This window comes from Lepidochelys kempii, chromosome 5, assembly GCF_965140285.1.
Source record: "Lepidochelys kempii isolate rLepKem1 chromosome 5, rLepKem1.hap1, whole genome shotgun sequence".
Classification (NCBI taxonomy): Eukaryota; Metazoa; Chordata; order Testudines; family Cheloniidae; genus Lepidochelys; species Lepidochelys kempii.
In genome coordinates, this window is record NC_136384.1 from 435,182 (window position 1) to 451,707 (window position 16,526).

Below are 16,526 nucleotides of genomic sequence, written 5' to 3' on the forward strand. Positions count from 1 at the left end.
GCCAACCCGAGGGACTGAGCCCTCCTTCCCCAGAGCCCTCCCCGCCGGTTGCCCAGAGCCATACTTCTTGGGAGAGACAGAATCTTCCAGCATGGTGGACTCCTCATCTCCCTCCAGCCCAAAGTGATCTTTGCTCTTTTTCTGTGGGACACCGAGAGAGAGAGAGACAGAGTCCATTAGTCAGCATCAACCCCAGGGGAGTCCCACAGAGGAGGGTGCAGAGACCCGGCCTTGGGACAGGCCCAGCATGGCTTCCGAGCCCTGCTGGGGGCTGGTTGAGGAGGGGCCAGGAGATTTTGCAGATAGTGGGATCCCCCTGTGACTACAGGAGGGGGAGTGCGAGGGGGAGGGGAAGCTGCTGCTCTCCCTACTTGATCCCATGCAGCAGCTACAGGAGGCGGGAGCATCAACAACTCTGCTATTCCTGACTCCTGAGCACTAAACCCCATGAGACCCCACAGCTGGGCTGGCCTCAGCCCCCACCCACCTGCCCTCTGCTCCTTGCAGCAGCGTGACTCCTTCCAGCCCAGCAGAACAGGAGCCTTTTCCTGGGAGTTCAGCGGAGCCTATACAGCTGCCCCCCTTCTCATGGCAGGACTGCCCCCTGCTTGCCACGCTCACCCCTCGCCCCCCGGAGCGCTCACCCCCCCCCGCGCACCCCTCTCCCGCCCAGCCACGCCCCCCACATACACCCCCCCCGCGCACCCCTCTCCCGCCCAGCCTCGCCCCCCGATACACCCCCCCCGCGCACCCCTCTCCCGCCCAGCCTCGCCCCCCGATACACCCCCCCCGCGCACCCCTCTCCCGCCCAGCCTCGCCCCCCAGAGCGCTCACCCCCGCGCACCCCTCTCCCGCCCAGCCTCACCGGAGCCCAGCCTCACCCGGAGCACCCCCCCTGCAGCCTCACCTTTTTCAGGATGATGTCAATATAGCCGGCGATAAGCTGGGCGATCTGCTCCCCTTCTGTCGTCTGCACTGAGTAGTACCCATCCTGGTAATCTCCGAAATCCTACAGCGACAGGGCACTGGGCAGCACCAGAGCAGGCACCTGCTGCCCTGCTCAGCTTGGCTTGCACCTCAGCTCCATGCCAAAGGTACTGCTCTGCCCCACAGTGAACCCATGTGCCTGAGGGGGAGGGAATCCAGAAGGCAAGCAGAGGTGTGGGAGGCATGGCTTGGCCAGAGGTGTGCTTGGCCAGAGGTGTTGGAGAGGGGCAAGAGTCCAGGCCTTACCCAGGGGAAGCTCTTGGCAGACGCTCCCCAGCACTGGAGGCTGGTGCGGTCAGGGAGGAGGCAGTGCTGGAACAGGAGAGTCAGTGGGGCAGGACACTGTGGGACAGGCCCTTACCAGGGTGATGCTCTTGGGAGAGGCACCCCAGCCCCAGAGGCAGATGTGGTCTGGGAGGAGCAGGCTGGAGGGTGCTGTGGGACAGGCCCTTACCAGGGTTGCTCTTGGGCGAGGCACCCCAGCCCCAGAGGCAGATGTGGTCTGGGAGGGACAGGCTGAAGGCAATGGGGGGCAGGCTGGAGGGTGCTGGGGGTCAGGTCCTTACCAGGGTGAAGCTCTTGGGCGAGGCAGCCCAGCGTTTGATGTTGGTGAGGTTCCACTCCTGAATCACCTCCTTGGTTTTCTCATCCACACGCATCACACACTCTTTGGTGATCCCCAGCAGCCGCGGCACCAGCTTGTTCTTTCCCTTCATCTTCTCCTAGCACCAGGACAGGGAAGGGTTACAGCTGCCCAAAGCAAAGCCACCAGCAGGGCCCAGCTCCACCAGCAGGGCAATGTCCCATTAGTGAGGGCACAGCCCCACGGGCCCCACTCCGCTGGATGATGCCCCAGTGATGAAGGAAGGAGAGAATATGTGAGAAGAGGAGAGAGGAAGGGAGCCCTGAAGGCAGGTGTGGGGAGGGGTGTTGGGGGGGTCGCATGGACCCCAATAGCTGGAGGGGTGGCAGGGACAGGAGGCCCGGGGCACATGGGGAACCGCTGGCTCACCTTGACCAGGAAGAAGGAGACTCCGTAGGTTTTCAGGGAGCGGGCGAGTTTCACGTAGCGAACTTTGGCCTCAATCTCGCTCATGTTGCCGCAGTTCTTGTGAGCCTGAGAGAGCAGAGCTGATCACCCCAATGCCATGGCTCCCCACAGCATGCCCCATCCCTTCCTGTCCCCCCTCTGCCCCGGCCACCCTGTCACGGCCCTCCCAGCCACTGGGGCCCTCCCGCCTCCTATCCACCACTTCTCCCAGCCACCCTGTCACAGCCCTCCCAGCCATCGGCCCCCACCCGGCCCTCGTCCTGCTCTCTCCCACCCTGCCTTCCGCCAGCCCTCCATGAACCTCCCCTCACAGCAGCTGTGCTCGCCAGCCTGAACCACTACCCAGCCTCTCCCGCAGCCGGTGTATCCCCTGCCCCTCCCGGCAGGCGTACCCCCGCCCCTCCCCCCATTATGGGCTCTCCCAGGAGCTATAAGGTGGATAGAAAGCTGGCTAGATCGTCGGGCTCAACAGGTAGTGATCAATGGCTCAGTGTCTAGTTGGCAGCCGGTATCAAGTGGAGTGCCCCAAGGGTCGGTCTTGGGACCGGTTTTGTTCAATATCTTCATTAATGATCTGGAGGATGGTGTGGATTGCACCCTCAGCAAGTTTGCAGATGACACTAAACTGGGAGGAGAGGTAGACACCCTGGAGGGTAGGGATAGGATACAGAGGGACCTAGACAAATTAGCATGACAAATGGGAATGAGGATATGGAGGTAGACTTTACCATATTTGAGGTAGAAGCCAAACTCGAACAGCTTAATGGGACTAAATTGGGGGGCCCAGATAATCTTCATCCAAGAATATTAAAGGAATTGGCACATTAAATTGCAAACCCATTAGCAAAAAATTTTAATGAATCTGTAAACTCAGGGGTTGTACCGTATGATTGGAGAATTGCTAACATAGTTCCTATTTTTAAGAAAGGAAAAAAAAGTGATCCGGGTAATTATAGGCCTGTTAGTTTGACATCTGTAGTATGCAAGGTCTTGGATAAAATTTTGAAGGAGAAGGTAGTTAAGGACATTGAAGTCAATGGTAAATGGGACAAAATACAACATGGTTTTACAAAAGGTAGATCGTGCCAAACCAACCTGATCTCCTTCTTTGAGAAAGTAACAGATTTTTTAGACAAAGGAAACGCAGTGGATCTAATTTACCTAGATTTCAGTAAGGCGTTTGATACCGTGCCACATGGGGAATTATTAGTTAAATTGGATAAGATGGGGATCAATAGGAAAATTGAAAGGTGGATAAGGAATTGGTTAAAGGGGAGACTACAACGGGTCCTACTAAAAGGTGAACTGTCAGGCTGGAGGGAGGTTACCAGTGGAGTTCCTCAAGGATCGATTTTGGGACCAATCTTTTTATTACTGACCTTGGCACAAAAAGTGGGAGTGTGCTAATAAAGTTTGCAGATGATACAAAGCTGGAAGATATTGCCAATTTAGAGAAGGACAGGGATATCCTACAGGAGGATCTGGATGACCTTCTAAACTGGAGTAATAGTAATAGGATGAAATTTAATAGTGAGAAGCGTAAAGTCATGCATTTAGGGATTAATAACAATAATTTTAGTTATAAGCTAGGGACGCATAATTAGAAGTAACGAAGGAGGAAAAGGACCTTTGAGTATTGATTGGTCATAGGATGACTATGAGCTGCCAATGTGATATGGCTGTGAAAAAAGCTAATGCGGTCTTGGGATGCATCAGGAGAGGTATTTCCAGTAGGAATAAGGAGGTTTTAGTACCGTTATACAAGGCACTGGTGAGACCTCACCTGGAATACTGTGTGCAGTTCTGGTCTCCCATGTTTAAGAAGGATGAATTCAAACTGGAACAGGTACAGAGAAGGGCTACTAGGATGATTCGAGGAATGGAAAACTTATCTTATGAAAGGAGACTCAAGGAGCTTGGCTTGTTTAGCCTAACTAAAAGAAGGTTGAGGGGAGATATGATTGCTCTCTATAAATATATCAGAGGGATAAATACTGGAGAGGGAGAGGAATTACTTAAGTTCAGTACCAATGTGGACACAAAAACAAATGGATATAAACTGGCCACCAGGAAATTTAGACTAGAAATTAGACGAAGGTTTCTAACCATCAAAGGAGTGAAGTTTTGGAATAGCCTTCCAAGGGAAGCAGTGGGGGCAAAAGATCTATCTGGCTTTAAGATTAAACTCGATAAGTTTATGGAGGAGATGGTATGATAGGATAACATGGTTTTGGTAATTAAATACTCATGGTAAATAGGCCCAATGGCCTGTGATGGGATATTAGATGGGGTGGGATCCGAGTTACCCAGGAAAGAATTTTCTGTAGTATCTGGCTGATGAATCTTGCCCATATGCTCAGGGTTTAACTGATCGCCATATTTGGGGTCGGGAAGGAATTTTCTTCCAGGGCAGATTGGAAGAGGCCCTGGAGGTTTTTCGCCTTCCTCTGTAGCATGGGGCACGGGTCACTTGCTGGAGGACTGTCTGCTCCTTGAAGTCTTTAAACTATAATTTGAGGACTTCAGTAGCACATATATAGGTGTGAGGTTTTTTGCAGGAGTGGTGGGTGAAATTCTGTGGCCTGCGTTGTGTAGGAGGTCAGACTAGATGATCATAATGGTCCCTTCTGACCTAAATATCTATGAATCTAGAGGGTTGGGCCAAAAGAAATCTGATGAGGTTCAACAAGGACAAGTGCAGAGTTCTGCACTTAGGACGGAAGAATCCCATGCACTCCTACAGACTAGGGACAGAATGGCTCTGCAGCAGTTCTGCAGAAAAGGACCTAGGGGTTACAGTGGACGAGAAGCTGGATATGAGTGAACAGTGTTCCCTTGTTGCCAAGAAGGCCAATGGCATTTTGGGATGTATACGTAGGGGCATCGCCAGCAGATCGGGGGACGTGATCGTTCCCCTTTATTCGATATTGGTGAGGCCTCATCTGGAGTACTGTGTCCAGTTTTGGGCCCCACACTACAAGAAGGATGTGGAAAAATTGGAAAGAGTCCTGTGGAGGGCAACAAAAATGATTAGGGGACTGGAACACGTGACTTATGAGGAGAGGCTGAGGGAACTGGGATTGTTTAGTCTGTGGAAGAGAAGAATGAGGGGGGATTTGATAGCTGCTTTCAACTCCCTGAAAGGGGGTTCCAAAGAGGATGGAGCTTGGCTGTTCTCAGTGGGGGCAGATGACAGAACGAGGAGTAATGGTCTCAAGTTGCAGTGGGGAAGGTTTAGGTTGGATATTAGGAAAAACTTTTTCACTAGGAGGGTGGTGAAGCACTGGAATGCGTTACCTAGGGAGGTGGTGGAATCTCCTTCCTTAGAAGTTTTTAAGGTCAGGCTTGACAAAGCCCTGGCTGGGATGATTTAGTTGGGGATTGGTCCTGCTTTGAGCAGGGGGTGGGACTAGATGACCTCCTGAGGTCCCTTCCAACCCTGGTATTCTAGGATTCTACCAGGCTCCAACCCAGCTGCAGCTGCACACCAAGTGACCGAAGCCCCAGATGCCCCATCTGAGTGGCCACGCCAGGCTGCTGGCTCATCTGCAGGGACTGGGCGCTGCAACCTCGGGAGAGGCAAGGGCCTGGCTGTGGCCAGGCCAGGTGAAGAGATCCCAGGCCAGGCACAGGAAGTGGCCTGCCCCAGCTCTGAACACTCACCATGAAGATCTTGCGCTCGCCTTTCTGCTTGATGTACTCCTTGGGCAGGAAGTCCTTCAGGCTGCAAGGACAGCAGAACCGCTGTTACCGGCAGAGCCTGGCGCAGGCCTGTCCGGCCCCCAGCATGGGCCTGGGATAAGCCCCAGTGCCAAGTCCTGGCATCAGCCCCCATAGGAGCCCCAGGCAGGGCATGAGCAGGGAGAGAGCCCTTCGGGCATAGCGGACATGGAAGAGGCCGAAGAGGGGAACCGGGGTCCTGCAGCTCAGGGCTCTGTCAGGACCCTCATCCCCAAAGCAGACCCCTCCGCACTGCAGAGGTACCCAGAGCCCAAACGGCTGCAGCCCCAGTACCCGAGCGAGAGCTCCCTAGAATGGGGTGTGGCAGGGAGCAGGCCGGGGGCTCTGCCCTCACAGTAGTGCTGAGCCAAATGCTGCACTGGGGGGAAATGGGGGGTGGGCTGGCCTGCGGGAGGCACCTCAGCAGGCTCCTTGGGATACTCACTCCAGAAAGCCTGGCTTGTGCTTCTGCTCATTGTGAGGGCCAAACTGGATCTGACACTGGAACCCAGCAAACTCGCAGGCCTTGTCGAAGGAGACAGGGTGAGAGCCGTTCAGAATGTCATCACGAGCCTGCGGGAGAGGAGAAGGGTGAGTCTGGGGCATTGGGCTGGGGGAGGGGAGCCACACACTGACTGGGGCGTGGGGAGGAAGAAGAGGGGATGGGGGCCACACGCTGGCTGGGGGGGGGGGGGGGGGAGGAAGAAGAGGGGATAGGGGTTGCACACTGGCTGGGGGGGAGGGAGGGGAGCCACACGCTGGCTGGGGGTGAGGAGGAAGGCGAGGGGATGGGGGTCGCACAGTGGCTGGAGCAGGAGGGAGGGGAGCCACACGCTGGAGGCGGGGGCAGAGGAAGAAGAGGGGAAGGGAACCGCACGCTGGTTGGGGGGGGGGGAAGAGAGGAAGAAGAAGGGAAGGAAACCGCACACTGGCTGGGAGGGAGGGAGGGAGGGAGGAAGAGGAGGGGATGGGGGTCGCACACTGGCTGGGGCAGGAGGGAGGGGAGCCACACGATGGCGGAGGAAGGAGAGGGGAAGGGAACCACACTCTGGCTGGGGGGCCAGTTCCTGCACTGTGGCTTAACATGACTGTCTGGAGAGACTGTTACGGAGCCTGTTCCTGGCCAGCGCTCCGAAGGGGACAGTTTGCTGCCTTGGGGCTAAGCTGCTTTGTGGTTTTGCCAGGGGGTGGGGGACACGTCAGGCCCAGGAGCTAGCTGGGGCCTAGCCTTGCACAGAGTGTATGGTGGGGAAGGAAAGATACCTTACTAGCCGCTCAAACACTTCTCCTTGGGGCTAAGAAGCAGCAGCCCCTGAGGGACAGGAGGTGCGAGACCAGGGCAGCCCATCTCCCACGCGCACACAGGGCAGCAGCCTGAGTTGCCCCCCCGACCCCGCGAAAGCACAGACAATGCTAGTTCCCCAGGGGAAGGGCTAGAAGGGAGCAGGAAGCTGACCTGAAGCATGGCAGGGCAGGGCAGGGCGGACCCCAAGAGCTCAGCCAGTCCAGCCTGCTGCAGCAGGATGAACTGACACCAAACCATCCCGGACGGGGTTCGTCCGGTCTCCTCCTAAAACCCTGCAATGACGGGGACTCCACAGCCTCCTTGGGTCACCTGCTGAACCATCCCTGCGGGGAGAGAGCCAGGCCTAACGTCCAGACTCTGGCCACGTCGACAGTGGCGAGCTGAGAGTGGCCAAGCCATACCAACGCAGCTGTGCTGCTATCAGGTCGCTCATGTAGCCGCTCTCCCGGCGACATCATAAAACCAACTCCCCGAGCGGTGGTCGCTGTGTCAGGGGAGAGCATCTCCTGCCGACCTAGTGCTGGGCACACAAGCACGTTGCTGGGGGAACTTGTGTCTCTCAGGGGGTGTTTTTCACATGCCGAGCGACATGACTTTTGCTGACATAAATGCTAGTACAGACAGGGCCTAAATCTCTCTTGCCCCAAACTAAGCCAAGTCCTTCCTAGTCTCCCATCGGCGGGCATAGAGAGCAATCAGCTGGCAGAGCGCTGGCTCCCAGCCACGGAGAGCTGCCCTGAACCAGGTACCAGAGCGCAAGCCACACGGCAAAGCCCCAAAGCATCGGGGCCAGAGAACCCAGGACACCAGCCCTGAGCAGCCCGGGGCTGAGGCTGGAGAGGACCCGCATGGCCTGGGGAGGGGGAAGGGTCACTAGCTAAGCTTTGGCGGCAGGGCTCCAGTCGAGAGGCAGGCTGGGGGGCAGGTACCTGCACGTAGAGCAGGTTGAGCTGCACCGGGTCCCTGGAGTCCACGTTCTGATCGGAGTAGAAGAACTTGCGCCGTAGCAGCAGCGTCTCGTTGTCGTCGATGCCCTGCTCGCGCAGCGTTCGCCCGTGATCCAGCCAGTTCACTGCCGAGAGCACAGAACATGAGCAGGGCCGAGCGCCAGCCCCACAGCCAGTCCCCCCCAGGGCGTGGCACAGACCGACTGACCCAAGGCACTGAGACACACTAAGCAGGGACAACCTCCCTCCATCCACAGCACCGGCCGCCCCCCGGGACCGGCCTCACCCCACAGCGCCCACTTGCCGCCCGCAGTGCAGGCTGGCCCCACCCCTCGTGCCCCCAGCACAGTGCAGGTCCGTACACTCATCATCCGTGTGCAACTTCTGCTTGAGTTTCTCCATTTTCTTCTCATCCCGCAGCAAGGTTTTGTCCTTCTTGAGAGTGCCCGTGATCTCCTCCTTCTTCTCCTCCATCATCTCCCGCACCAGCGAGTACTCGTCATGATTGGTGATGCCTGCAGGGGCAGACAGCACAACGCCCATCATAGCCTGCCCGGCACCCTGGGCTGGAGAGCCCCTGGAGAACACGGAGCTCCCCCTGCCCAGCTCAGCATCCCTGCAAGACGCCCTATGGGGCACAGACACCCCCTGCCTGGGCAACATCCCTGAACGGCAGCACACCCTACCTGCCTGCAGACACTGCCCCCCACTCTCCCCGACCCCCTACAGCCAGGCAACGCCCCCTCTCCCCATCCTCTCGCCACTGCATCCCAGCCAGGCAATACGCCCACACCATCCTCTTGCCCCCTCACCAGGCAACGTCTCCTCCCTATCCTCTCGCCACCCCACAGCCAAGCAATGTCCCCTCGTTCCCCCCGACCTCTCCAAGCTGGATATCGCACCCTCCCATCCTGCCCCCAGCTCTGGCCTGCACAGTGCTCCCTCCCTTACCGATCCGGGCACAGATTGTCATGAGCATGTCTGTGACCGTTTTGGAGTCGTCCACCATGACCGTTTTAACTGTCCCATCCAGCATGCGAATCTTGAGCGGTCGTTGCTTCTTCTTGTACTCCATGGTGTCCTGCAGCAGAGATGCTCGATGTTAGCGCCAGCGAGCGGTCCCGCCCGCAGAGGCATGTGGTCACCACACCCTCCCCTCTGTACCAGGGAACCCCACCCGCCCCCGAGGAACAGCCCTGCCAGGGAGGCGGAGGGAGTACCCAGGGCTATGAAGCAGGCTGCACCAGGCACTGCAGAGCATAAGGAATCCCATGCTGGGGCTGGTAGAGCACATACCGCACTGCAGGGCATGTCCTAGTCCAGAGCTTGGGGAGGGATGTGCGGGGACTCTGCACTTACCCCATTGCGGAGCATGTAGTAGTCCAGAGCCTTCCCAGCTTCCAGCCAAATCCCCTTCTTTGGGTCCTCATCCGAAAGGAACAGCCCAAAATCACTGGCTGAAAAACAGAGCAGAGACTCTCCCAGCACAGGCCCATGATCCCGGGTCCCTAGTCTCCCAGCATGGGCCCCTCAGCGCCCAGGCTCCTGGCCCCAAGAGCAGGGTCTCTCCTAACAGAACGTTACATTACAGAGGTGCAGGGATGGATGGAGGGGCTGTTCTGGGGGGCAGAGGGGGGCAACAGTAGAGAAGAGACTGGGGGAGGTGAAGGGGCTTTTGGCAGAACAGGGAGGCCGAGGGGGACAGGAGATGCAGGAGGGTGGAGTTGTGTAGAGCTTTGGAGACTCCCCTCTGAACTTCTAACGTGCAGCTACACGGCTCAGAGACATGGAGAATAAGGTGCGTGCTGAGGTGTCCAGGGAATGGAGGGAGGAGGGGAGGCAGCCAGACCCAAAACTATTATGAACAGAGGTAAAAACTTGCACTGAATTTTGAAGGTGCACAGACGTGGAGAGAGCTCTCTCCACCCCACGGCCCGTTGCAGGAGAGAGTGCAGGACCACCCTCCTACTTGCAGGCAAGTCCCGTACCCGGCATCTCCCTCTCCCTGAGTACTGTGTCAAGGAAGGATGGACTCTGCGTTAGCGAATTGCCCAGGCTTCCCCGCTCTAGCTCTGGCTGCTGGTAGCCGATTACACAGAGTCATCTGCTCAATTGCTCTCCATCAGTATCAGGAGTTCCTGAGGCATCAGCATTTTGCTCATCTAGGCTAGCGGCTGTTGGATCGTTCCTCTGACAGGATCCCAAATGGCATGAAAGTCACCAGTCTTGTCTTCATCTATTTGCTCCAAGAAAACTCCACAGAAGAAAATGCATCACTGCAGAACGCAAGGAACTCAGCCAGGGAGAAGCCCTGACTACGGGTAGCAAGGAGCTGCCTGAGAGAAGGAGAGTGAGAGGGAACCTGGACACTTTGACCCCAAGCTGACTGAATTAAACACAGCGAGGAACAGACCATCTCAGAACATGGCTGCGCAGTGGGCTTAGATTGCAGGGGAACAAATGCTGGGGAATTCAGAGACCTAGGGAATAAAGGGCCTTGGGAGGCAGTAATAAAATCCACCAGCGGGGAAGGTGGTGGGAACTAAACTGACAGCACAATAGCCTGTGAGGTCTCTTCCTGTACCAGAAGCAGGAGCTACCGAGGGTTACAGAGCCAGGCGAGACTGGCCCGGAAAGAGATGGCATCAGGAACGGGGTAACAGATGGTGGCAAAATCTTATTCTCAAAATTAACTGGACGGGAATCATGTGGCCTGTGCACCAGCTAAAAGGAAATGACAAACGGTGAGCAATGGAATGAATTACAAAGCAAGGAATGGAGGACTTGTGGCACCTTAGAGACTAACAAATTTATGTGAGCATGAGCTTTCGTAAGCTACAGCTCACTGAATGCATCCGATGAAGTGAGCTGCAGCTCACAAAAGCTTATGCTCAAATAAATTGGTTAGTCTCTAAGGTGCCACAAGTCCTCCTTTTCTTTTTGCGGATACAGACTAACACGGCTGTTACTCTAAAGCAAGGAATGAGTTACAGCTGACAAGGAATGTTAGAGACAACAGGAGGGGGGGGGCAGTTCCTTCAAATCTGTCAGACACAGAAGAGCAGTCCAGGATGGCGTGGGTGCACTGCTCAGTGGAGAAGGTGAGCTGGCGATGGTAGAGGAGAGGAAGGCAGAGCTGCTCAGTGCCTACTTTGCTTCAGTCTTCTCACAAAAAACAACAGGTGATCAGACTCGCAGCAAAGTTATTACAGACAATAAATGGGAAAGCATGCAGATCAGGACAAGTAAAGAACGTGTCAGATCTTCTGACTCATCTGAATGAATTCAAATCAGCTAGGCCAGATGTTATTCACCTCAGGGTACTGAATGAATTAGCTGAAGAACTCTCGGAGCCCCTGGCAACAAGATTTAGAAGCTCATGGATGACCGGAGAGGTCCCGGAAGCCTGGAGAAGGGCTAACGTAGGGCCCATCTTTAAAAAAGGGGAAAAGGAGGAGCCAGGGAGCTATCGACAAGTCAGCCTCACCTTGATACCTGAGAGACTACTAGAACCATGTATAAAACATTCACTTTGCGAATACCGGGAGGAGGGAGAGGTGATCACTAGCAGCCAGCCTGGATTTACCAAGAACAAATCATGCCAAACCAGCTTGATTTCCTTCTTTGAGAGGGTAACTGGTTTGGTGGCTGGGGGGAATGCAGTGGATATAGTATACCTAGAGTCTTCAGCAAGGCTTTTGACCCAGTCCCAGGTGACATTCTGATAGCGAAGCTGGAGAAATGCGGGCTCGACAGAACTGCTATTAAATGGATACACAATTGGTTAAACAACCGCAAACAAAGAGTAGCTATTAATGGAATGTCAGGAGGTCTCAAGTGGGATTCCACAGGGATCTGCTCTGGGTCCAGTGTTTAACATCTTTATTAATAACCTCGAAGTAGGACCAGAGAGCAGACTGATCAAATTTTCAGATGAAACAAAGCTAGGGCAGGTTGCCAACACTGAGGGGGATAAAATTCAGAGGGATTTTGATTAACTGGAGAAGTGGGCTATAGAAATCACAATGAAATTCAGCAAAGACAAATTAAAGGTGCTACACTAAGGGATGAAAAAACAAGGGAGCAAATACAGAATGGGGTAAAACTGACTTGCTCGCGGCACTGCAGAGAAGAATCTGGGCGTTGTGGTGGATCACAACCTCAACATGAGTCAGCAATGCAATGCTGTTGCAAAAGCAAATGCAATTTCAGGTTGCATTAAGAGAGGTACAGCATGCAAGTCACAGGACGTGATCGTATTGCTCTGTTTGGCGGTTGTTAGGCTGGGGAACTGTGTCCAGTTTTGGTCACCAATGTATAGAAAGGATGTAAAGAAACTGGAAGGGATCCAGAGGCGAGCGACAAAGATGATCAAAGGGATGGAATGCAAGCTATATGAGCAAAGGCTGAAGGAACTGGGTATGTTTAGTTTGGAAAAGAGAAGATTAAGGGGGGGGCATGACAGCGGTCTTCAGATAGTTAAAAGGCTGCCATAAGAAAAATGGAGAAAAGGGGGCAGGACAAGAGGCCATGGGTTCAAACTACAGCAGAACAGATTTAGATTAAATCTCAGGATACATTTCCTACCTGTAAGAACAGTAGGACAATGAAAAACACCTTGGGAGGCTGTGGAAGCTCCTTTGCTGGAGGTTTTCAAAAGGAGCCTGGAGCCATCTGTCTGGGATGGTTTAGACGCAACAAATCCTGCACCCTGCCCGGGGGTTGGATGAGATGACCCTGGCAGCCCCTCCTAGCCGCACGGTTCTCTGAACTGGGCAGAGGCACCTTGAGGTACTGCATCGTTAGGGCCAGGTCAATTTATCAACTGCAGCAGGAGTGAAGCCCTGTCCTGGGGTGGCCCTCTGGAGAGGCAGACATCCAGTCCTCCTGTGTCAGGCTCTGCTAAGGAGAACAAGCCAAGCCAGATCCACCTGTGGATGGCTGACTGGATAAGTAGCTGGCAGCTAGCTCAAGAACACCTGGCCCTCAAAGAGTTAGGATGGCTCAGGCTGAAGCCTAGAACAGAGAAAGGAAACTACTAGGAACTAGATAGACAGCTACTCCCAGGGGCTCCTGGGGAAAGGAACAGCCCCAGGACACAGATGGGATGCTCCAGAGGACAGCACTACAGAGCTCTACAGGCTCTCATGAGGCCACAGGGGAGGGACTGCAGAGCCCAGGGAGCAAAGCCTGGGGACTGACAGGAAAAACAGAAGGCGTGTTTCCCTACCATGTCTGGCAGTTGATTCAATAAACTAGAGCCCTTGTATGTATTGTTCACCATGTACAAGCCTCACTGAGCTTACTAAAAGTCCATTAGGGGAAACTGAGGCAGAGATGTAACTCTGGTTCCACACTGGATGCCAGGGAGCCCTCCAGCAGGGCGTGCCCACCGTTACAACATGGTTCTAGGAGTGGGACCTGAGAACACTCCTATCAAGGCCGAGGACGACACAGAGCAATGCTAACAACTGTCTCAAGCGTGAGATGGCCAATATCCCAGATCGGCACATGGAGCAATGACAACCCTAAGACAACCTGTCACTGACTGGACGGAAAGCGGGGCCCCCATGACAGCAACCAGACAGGCTCAGCCATTGCACACAGGAAAGAAAAAGGAGTCAGGTGGTCCTGCCTACTGGGGGTGGGTGCCATAGGCAGGACTGGTCTGCTGGTGGGCGTCAGAGACAATGGGGATTACTAGCTGGCACAGAACACTCAGGCACCTGCGGAGGTCTGGGTTACAAAGGACGCTGGGTCTCAGATACCAGAGACCATAATGGCTGATCACAGCCAAACCAAGGACTGAGGAGAAACCATTCAGGGCTGAGAAGCATGACGTCCCAGGGGTAACGTGCTGCAAGTGTGAAGAGCTGAGGCACGCCAAGAGACTCATGTGAGCCCCAGACAGATGGAGCATTACTAGGGGGGCGACTGGGTATCCTGCAGCACACTGGTCAAGACAGCAGCTTCGCTAAGGGGTTTACCCCTTCCCCCATTTATCAGGGTATGAGGCTTGGAAAGGCCGGGGCTTAACACAGAGCCAAAAACACATCCATTAGAAGAAGGGCCCATTACTGGAGGGGAAAGAAAGCAGGGTCCCCGATTGAGGAAACTCATGGTCCCAGGGTTCCCAGGAAATGTGTGTGATAAGAACATTGGTAAGGGAAGCAAAGGGACATGAGGAAAAATCTATGGCTGGCAGAGTTAAGGACAGTAAGAAGGATTATTTAAAAGTATATTAAGAACAAAAAAAAAAATACCCCTAACAGTGGTATTGGTCCATTACTAGATGGAAATGGTAGAATTATCAATACTACCAATGCAGAAAAGGCAGAAGTGTTCAATAAATATTTCCGTTCTATATTTGGTAAAAAATATTGTGGTCATATAATATGAAAACACTCTTTCCATTGCACTAGTATCTCAGGAGGATGTTAAACAGCAGCTGCTAAGTTAGACTTCTTTAAATCAGCAGGTCTGGAGAACTTGCATCCAAGAGTTTTAAAAGAGCTGGCTCAGGAGCTCACTGGACCATTGATGTTGATTTTTCAATAAGTCTTGGAACACAGGGGAAGTTCAAGAAGTCTGGAAGAAAGCTAATGTGTCAATATTTTAAAAGGGTAAATGGGATGACATGGGTAATTATAGTGCTGTTAGTCTGACATCAAACTCAGGCAAGATAATGAAGTGGCTGATATAGGACTCATTAATAAAAAATTAAAGGAATATAACAATTAATGCCAATCAACATGGGTTTATAGAAAATAGATCTTGCCAAAGTAATGATCTTTTTTATGAAATTACAAGTTTGGTCGATAAAGGTAATAACGCTGATGTAATATACTTAGATTCTTAAGTATATTCCTAAATATTCCTAATCTAATATACTTAGATTTGAGTTGGTACCACAACATTTTGATTAAAATACTAGAATGATATAAAATTAGCATGGCACACATTAAATGGATTTAAAGCTGGCTAACTGATAGGTCTCACAATGCAATTGTAAACATGGAATCCTCATCAAATGGGTGTGTATCTAATGGAGTCCCACATGGCTAAGTTCTTGGCCTTGCAGTATTGAGTATTTTTATGAATGACCTGGAAGAAAACAAAATCCTAACTTATAAACATTGCAGATGACATCACAAAAATCTGGGGAGTGGTAAATAATGAAGAGGACAGGTCACGAACATAAAGCAATCTGGATCACTTGGTAAGATGGTGTGATAAATAAAGGTGGGAGAGCTCCCTTTGATGGACACCCAGCCAGCCAGCTAGCTATAAAATCCCTCTTGGTAGCTGTTCTTTAATTGCTTTACCTTTAAAGGGTTAAAAAGTCCCCCCAATGAAAGAAAAAAATTGGGCACCTGACCGAAAGAGCCAATGGGAAGGTAGAACTTTTTAAAATTGGAAAAGAAACTTTCCCTTCATCTGTTGTTCTCTGGGCTGGAGTGACAGAGCAGCCATGCTATAAGCAGCTTAAGCCAGGTATGACCATAAATTATCAGATCATGCCTAGAACTACTTATCTGAACTCCAATGTGTACATAGATCAGAGTATTTAGCTAGACACGATCAGGGTTATTTCTTTTATTTCTTATTGGCTTGTGGACTCCTCTGTGCTAACCCCAGATGCTTTTGTTTGCTTGTAACCTTTAAGCTAAACCCCCAAGAAAACTATTTTGGGTGCCTGATTTTTGGAATTGCTCTTTTAAAATCTAGCAAAAGTCTAAATTCCAGATGTATTTTCTTTCTTTTTGATTTTAATAAAATTTACCTTTTTTAAGAACAGGATTGGATTTTTGGTGTCTTAAGAGGTTTGTGCATGTTTGATTAGCTGGCAGCCACAGCTAATTTCCTTTGTTTTCTTTCTCAGCTCTTCCTTGGAGCAGGGGTGAAACGGCTTGAGGGTACCCCACAGGGAGGAATTCCCAAGTGCTCCTTCCTGGGTCCAAGGGGGTTTTCTTGCATTTGGGTGGTGGCAGCATTTACCAAGCCAAGGTCAGAGAAGAGCTGTAACCTTGGGAGCTTAATACAAGGTGGGAAATACTAATTTTTAAAATCCTTGCGGGCCGCACTTCTGCACTTGGAGTGACAGGGTGGGGCTTCTGCCTTGACAGATGGGCACAAGCAAACAATATTCGTCTTAATATGGCTAAATGTGTACATCTAGAAACAAAGCATCCAGGCTATGATTTCATGATGGGGCTCTCTACCCTGGGAAGTGGTGACTGAAAAAAAAGGTTTGGGGGGGTGTGGTGGATAATCAGCTGAACAGGAGATCCCAGAGAGACACTGTGGCCAAAAGGGCCTACTGCGATCCTTGGAGGCACAAACAGGGGAATCTCGCGTAGGGGCAGAGAGGCTATTTGACCTCTGTATTTAGCTCTGGCGCGACCACTGCTGGAATCCTGTGTCCAGTGCTGGTGTTCACCATTCAAGAAGGATGTTGAAAAATTTGAGAGGGTTCAGACAAGAGCCACAAAAATGATTTAAGGATTAGAAAACC

The 16,526-nt window shown here is 52.8% G+C and overlaps 1 protein-coding gene across 3 annotated transcripts in view; it reads right to left on the minus strand.

Annotated features, from left to right (window-relative positions):
* The window catches only part of TLN1 (talin 1), a 135,244-nt gene that overhangs the window by 59,182 nt on the left and 59,536 nt on the right, over positions 1 to 16,526 (minus strand). For all 3 annotated transcript variants that reach the window (XM_073343249.2, XM_073343252.2, XM_073343251.2), the window contains exons 3-12: positions 9,371 to 9,468; positions 8,963 to 9,092; positions 8,374 to 8,526; positions 7,994 to 8,136; positions 6,204 to 6,331; positions 5,702 to 5,762; positions 2,000 to 2,104; positions 1,554 to 1,709; positions 908 to 1,009; positions 65 to 141 (exon numbers count right to left, since the gene is read on the minus strand). In XM_073343249.2, the coding sequence (XP_073199350.1) occupies positions 65 to 141; positions 908 to 1,009; positions 1,554 to 1,709; positions 2,000 to 2,104; positions 5,702 to 5,762; positions 6,204 to 6,331; positions 7,994 to 8,136; positions 8,374 to 8,526; positions 8,963 to 9,092; positions 9,371 to 9,468 (1,153 nt within the window). The remainder of the gene's footprint in view (positions 1 to 64; positions 142 to 907; positions 1,010 to 1,553; positions 1,710 to 1,999; positions 2,105 to 5,701; positions 5,763 to 6,203; positions 6,332 to 7,993; positions 8,137 to 8,373; positions 8,527 to 8,962; positions 9,093 to 9,370; positions 9,469 to 16,526) is intronic.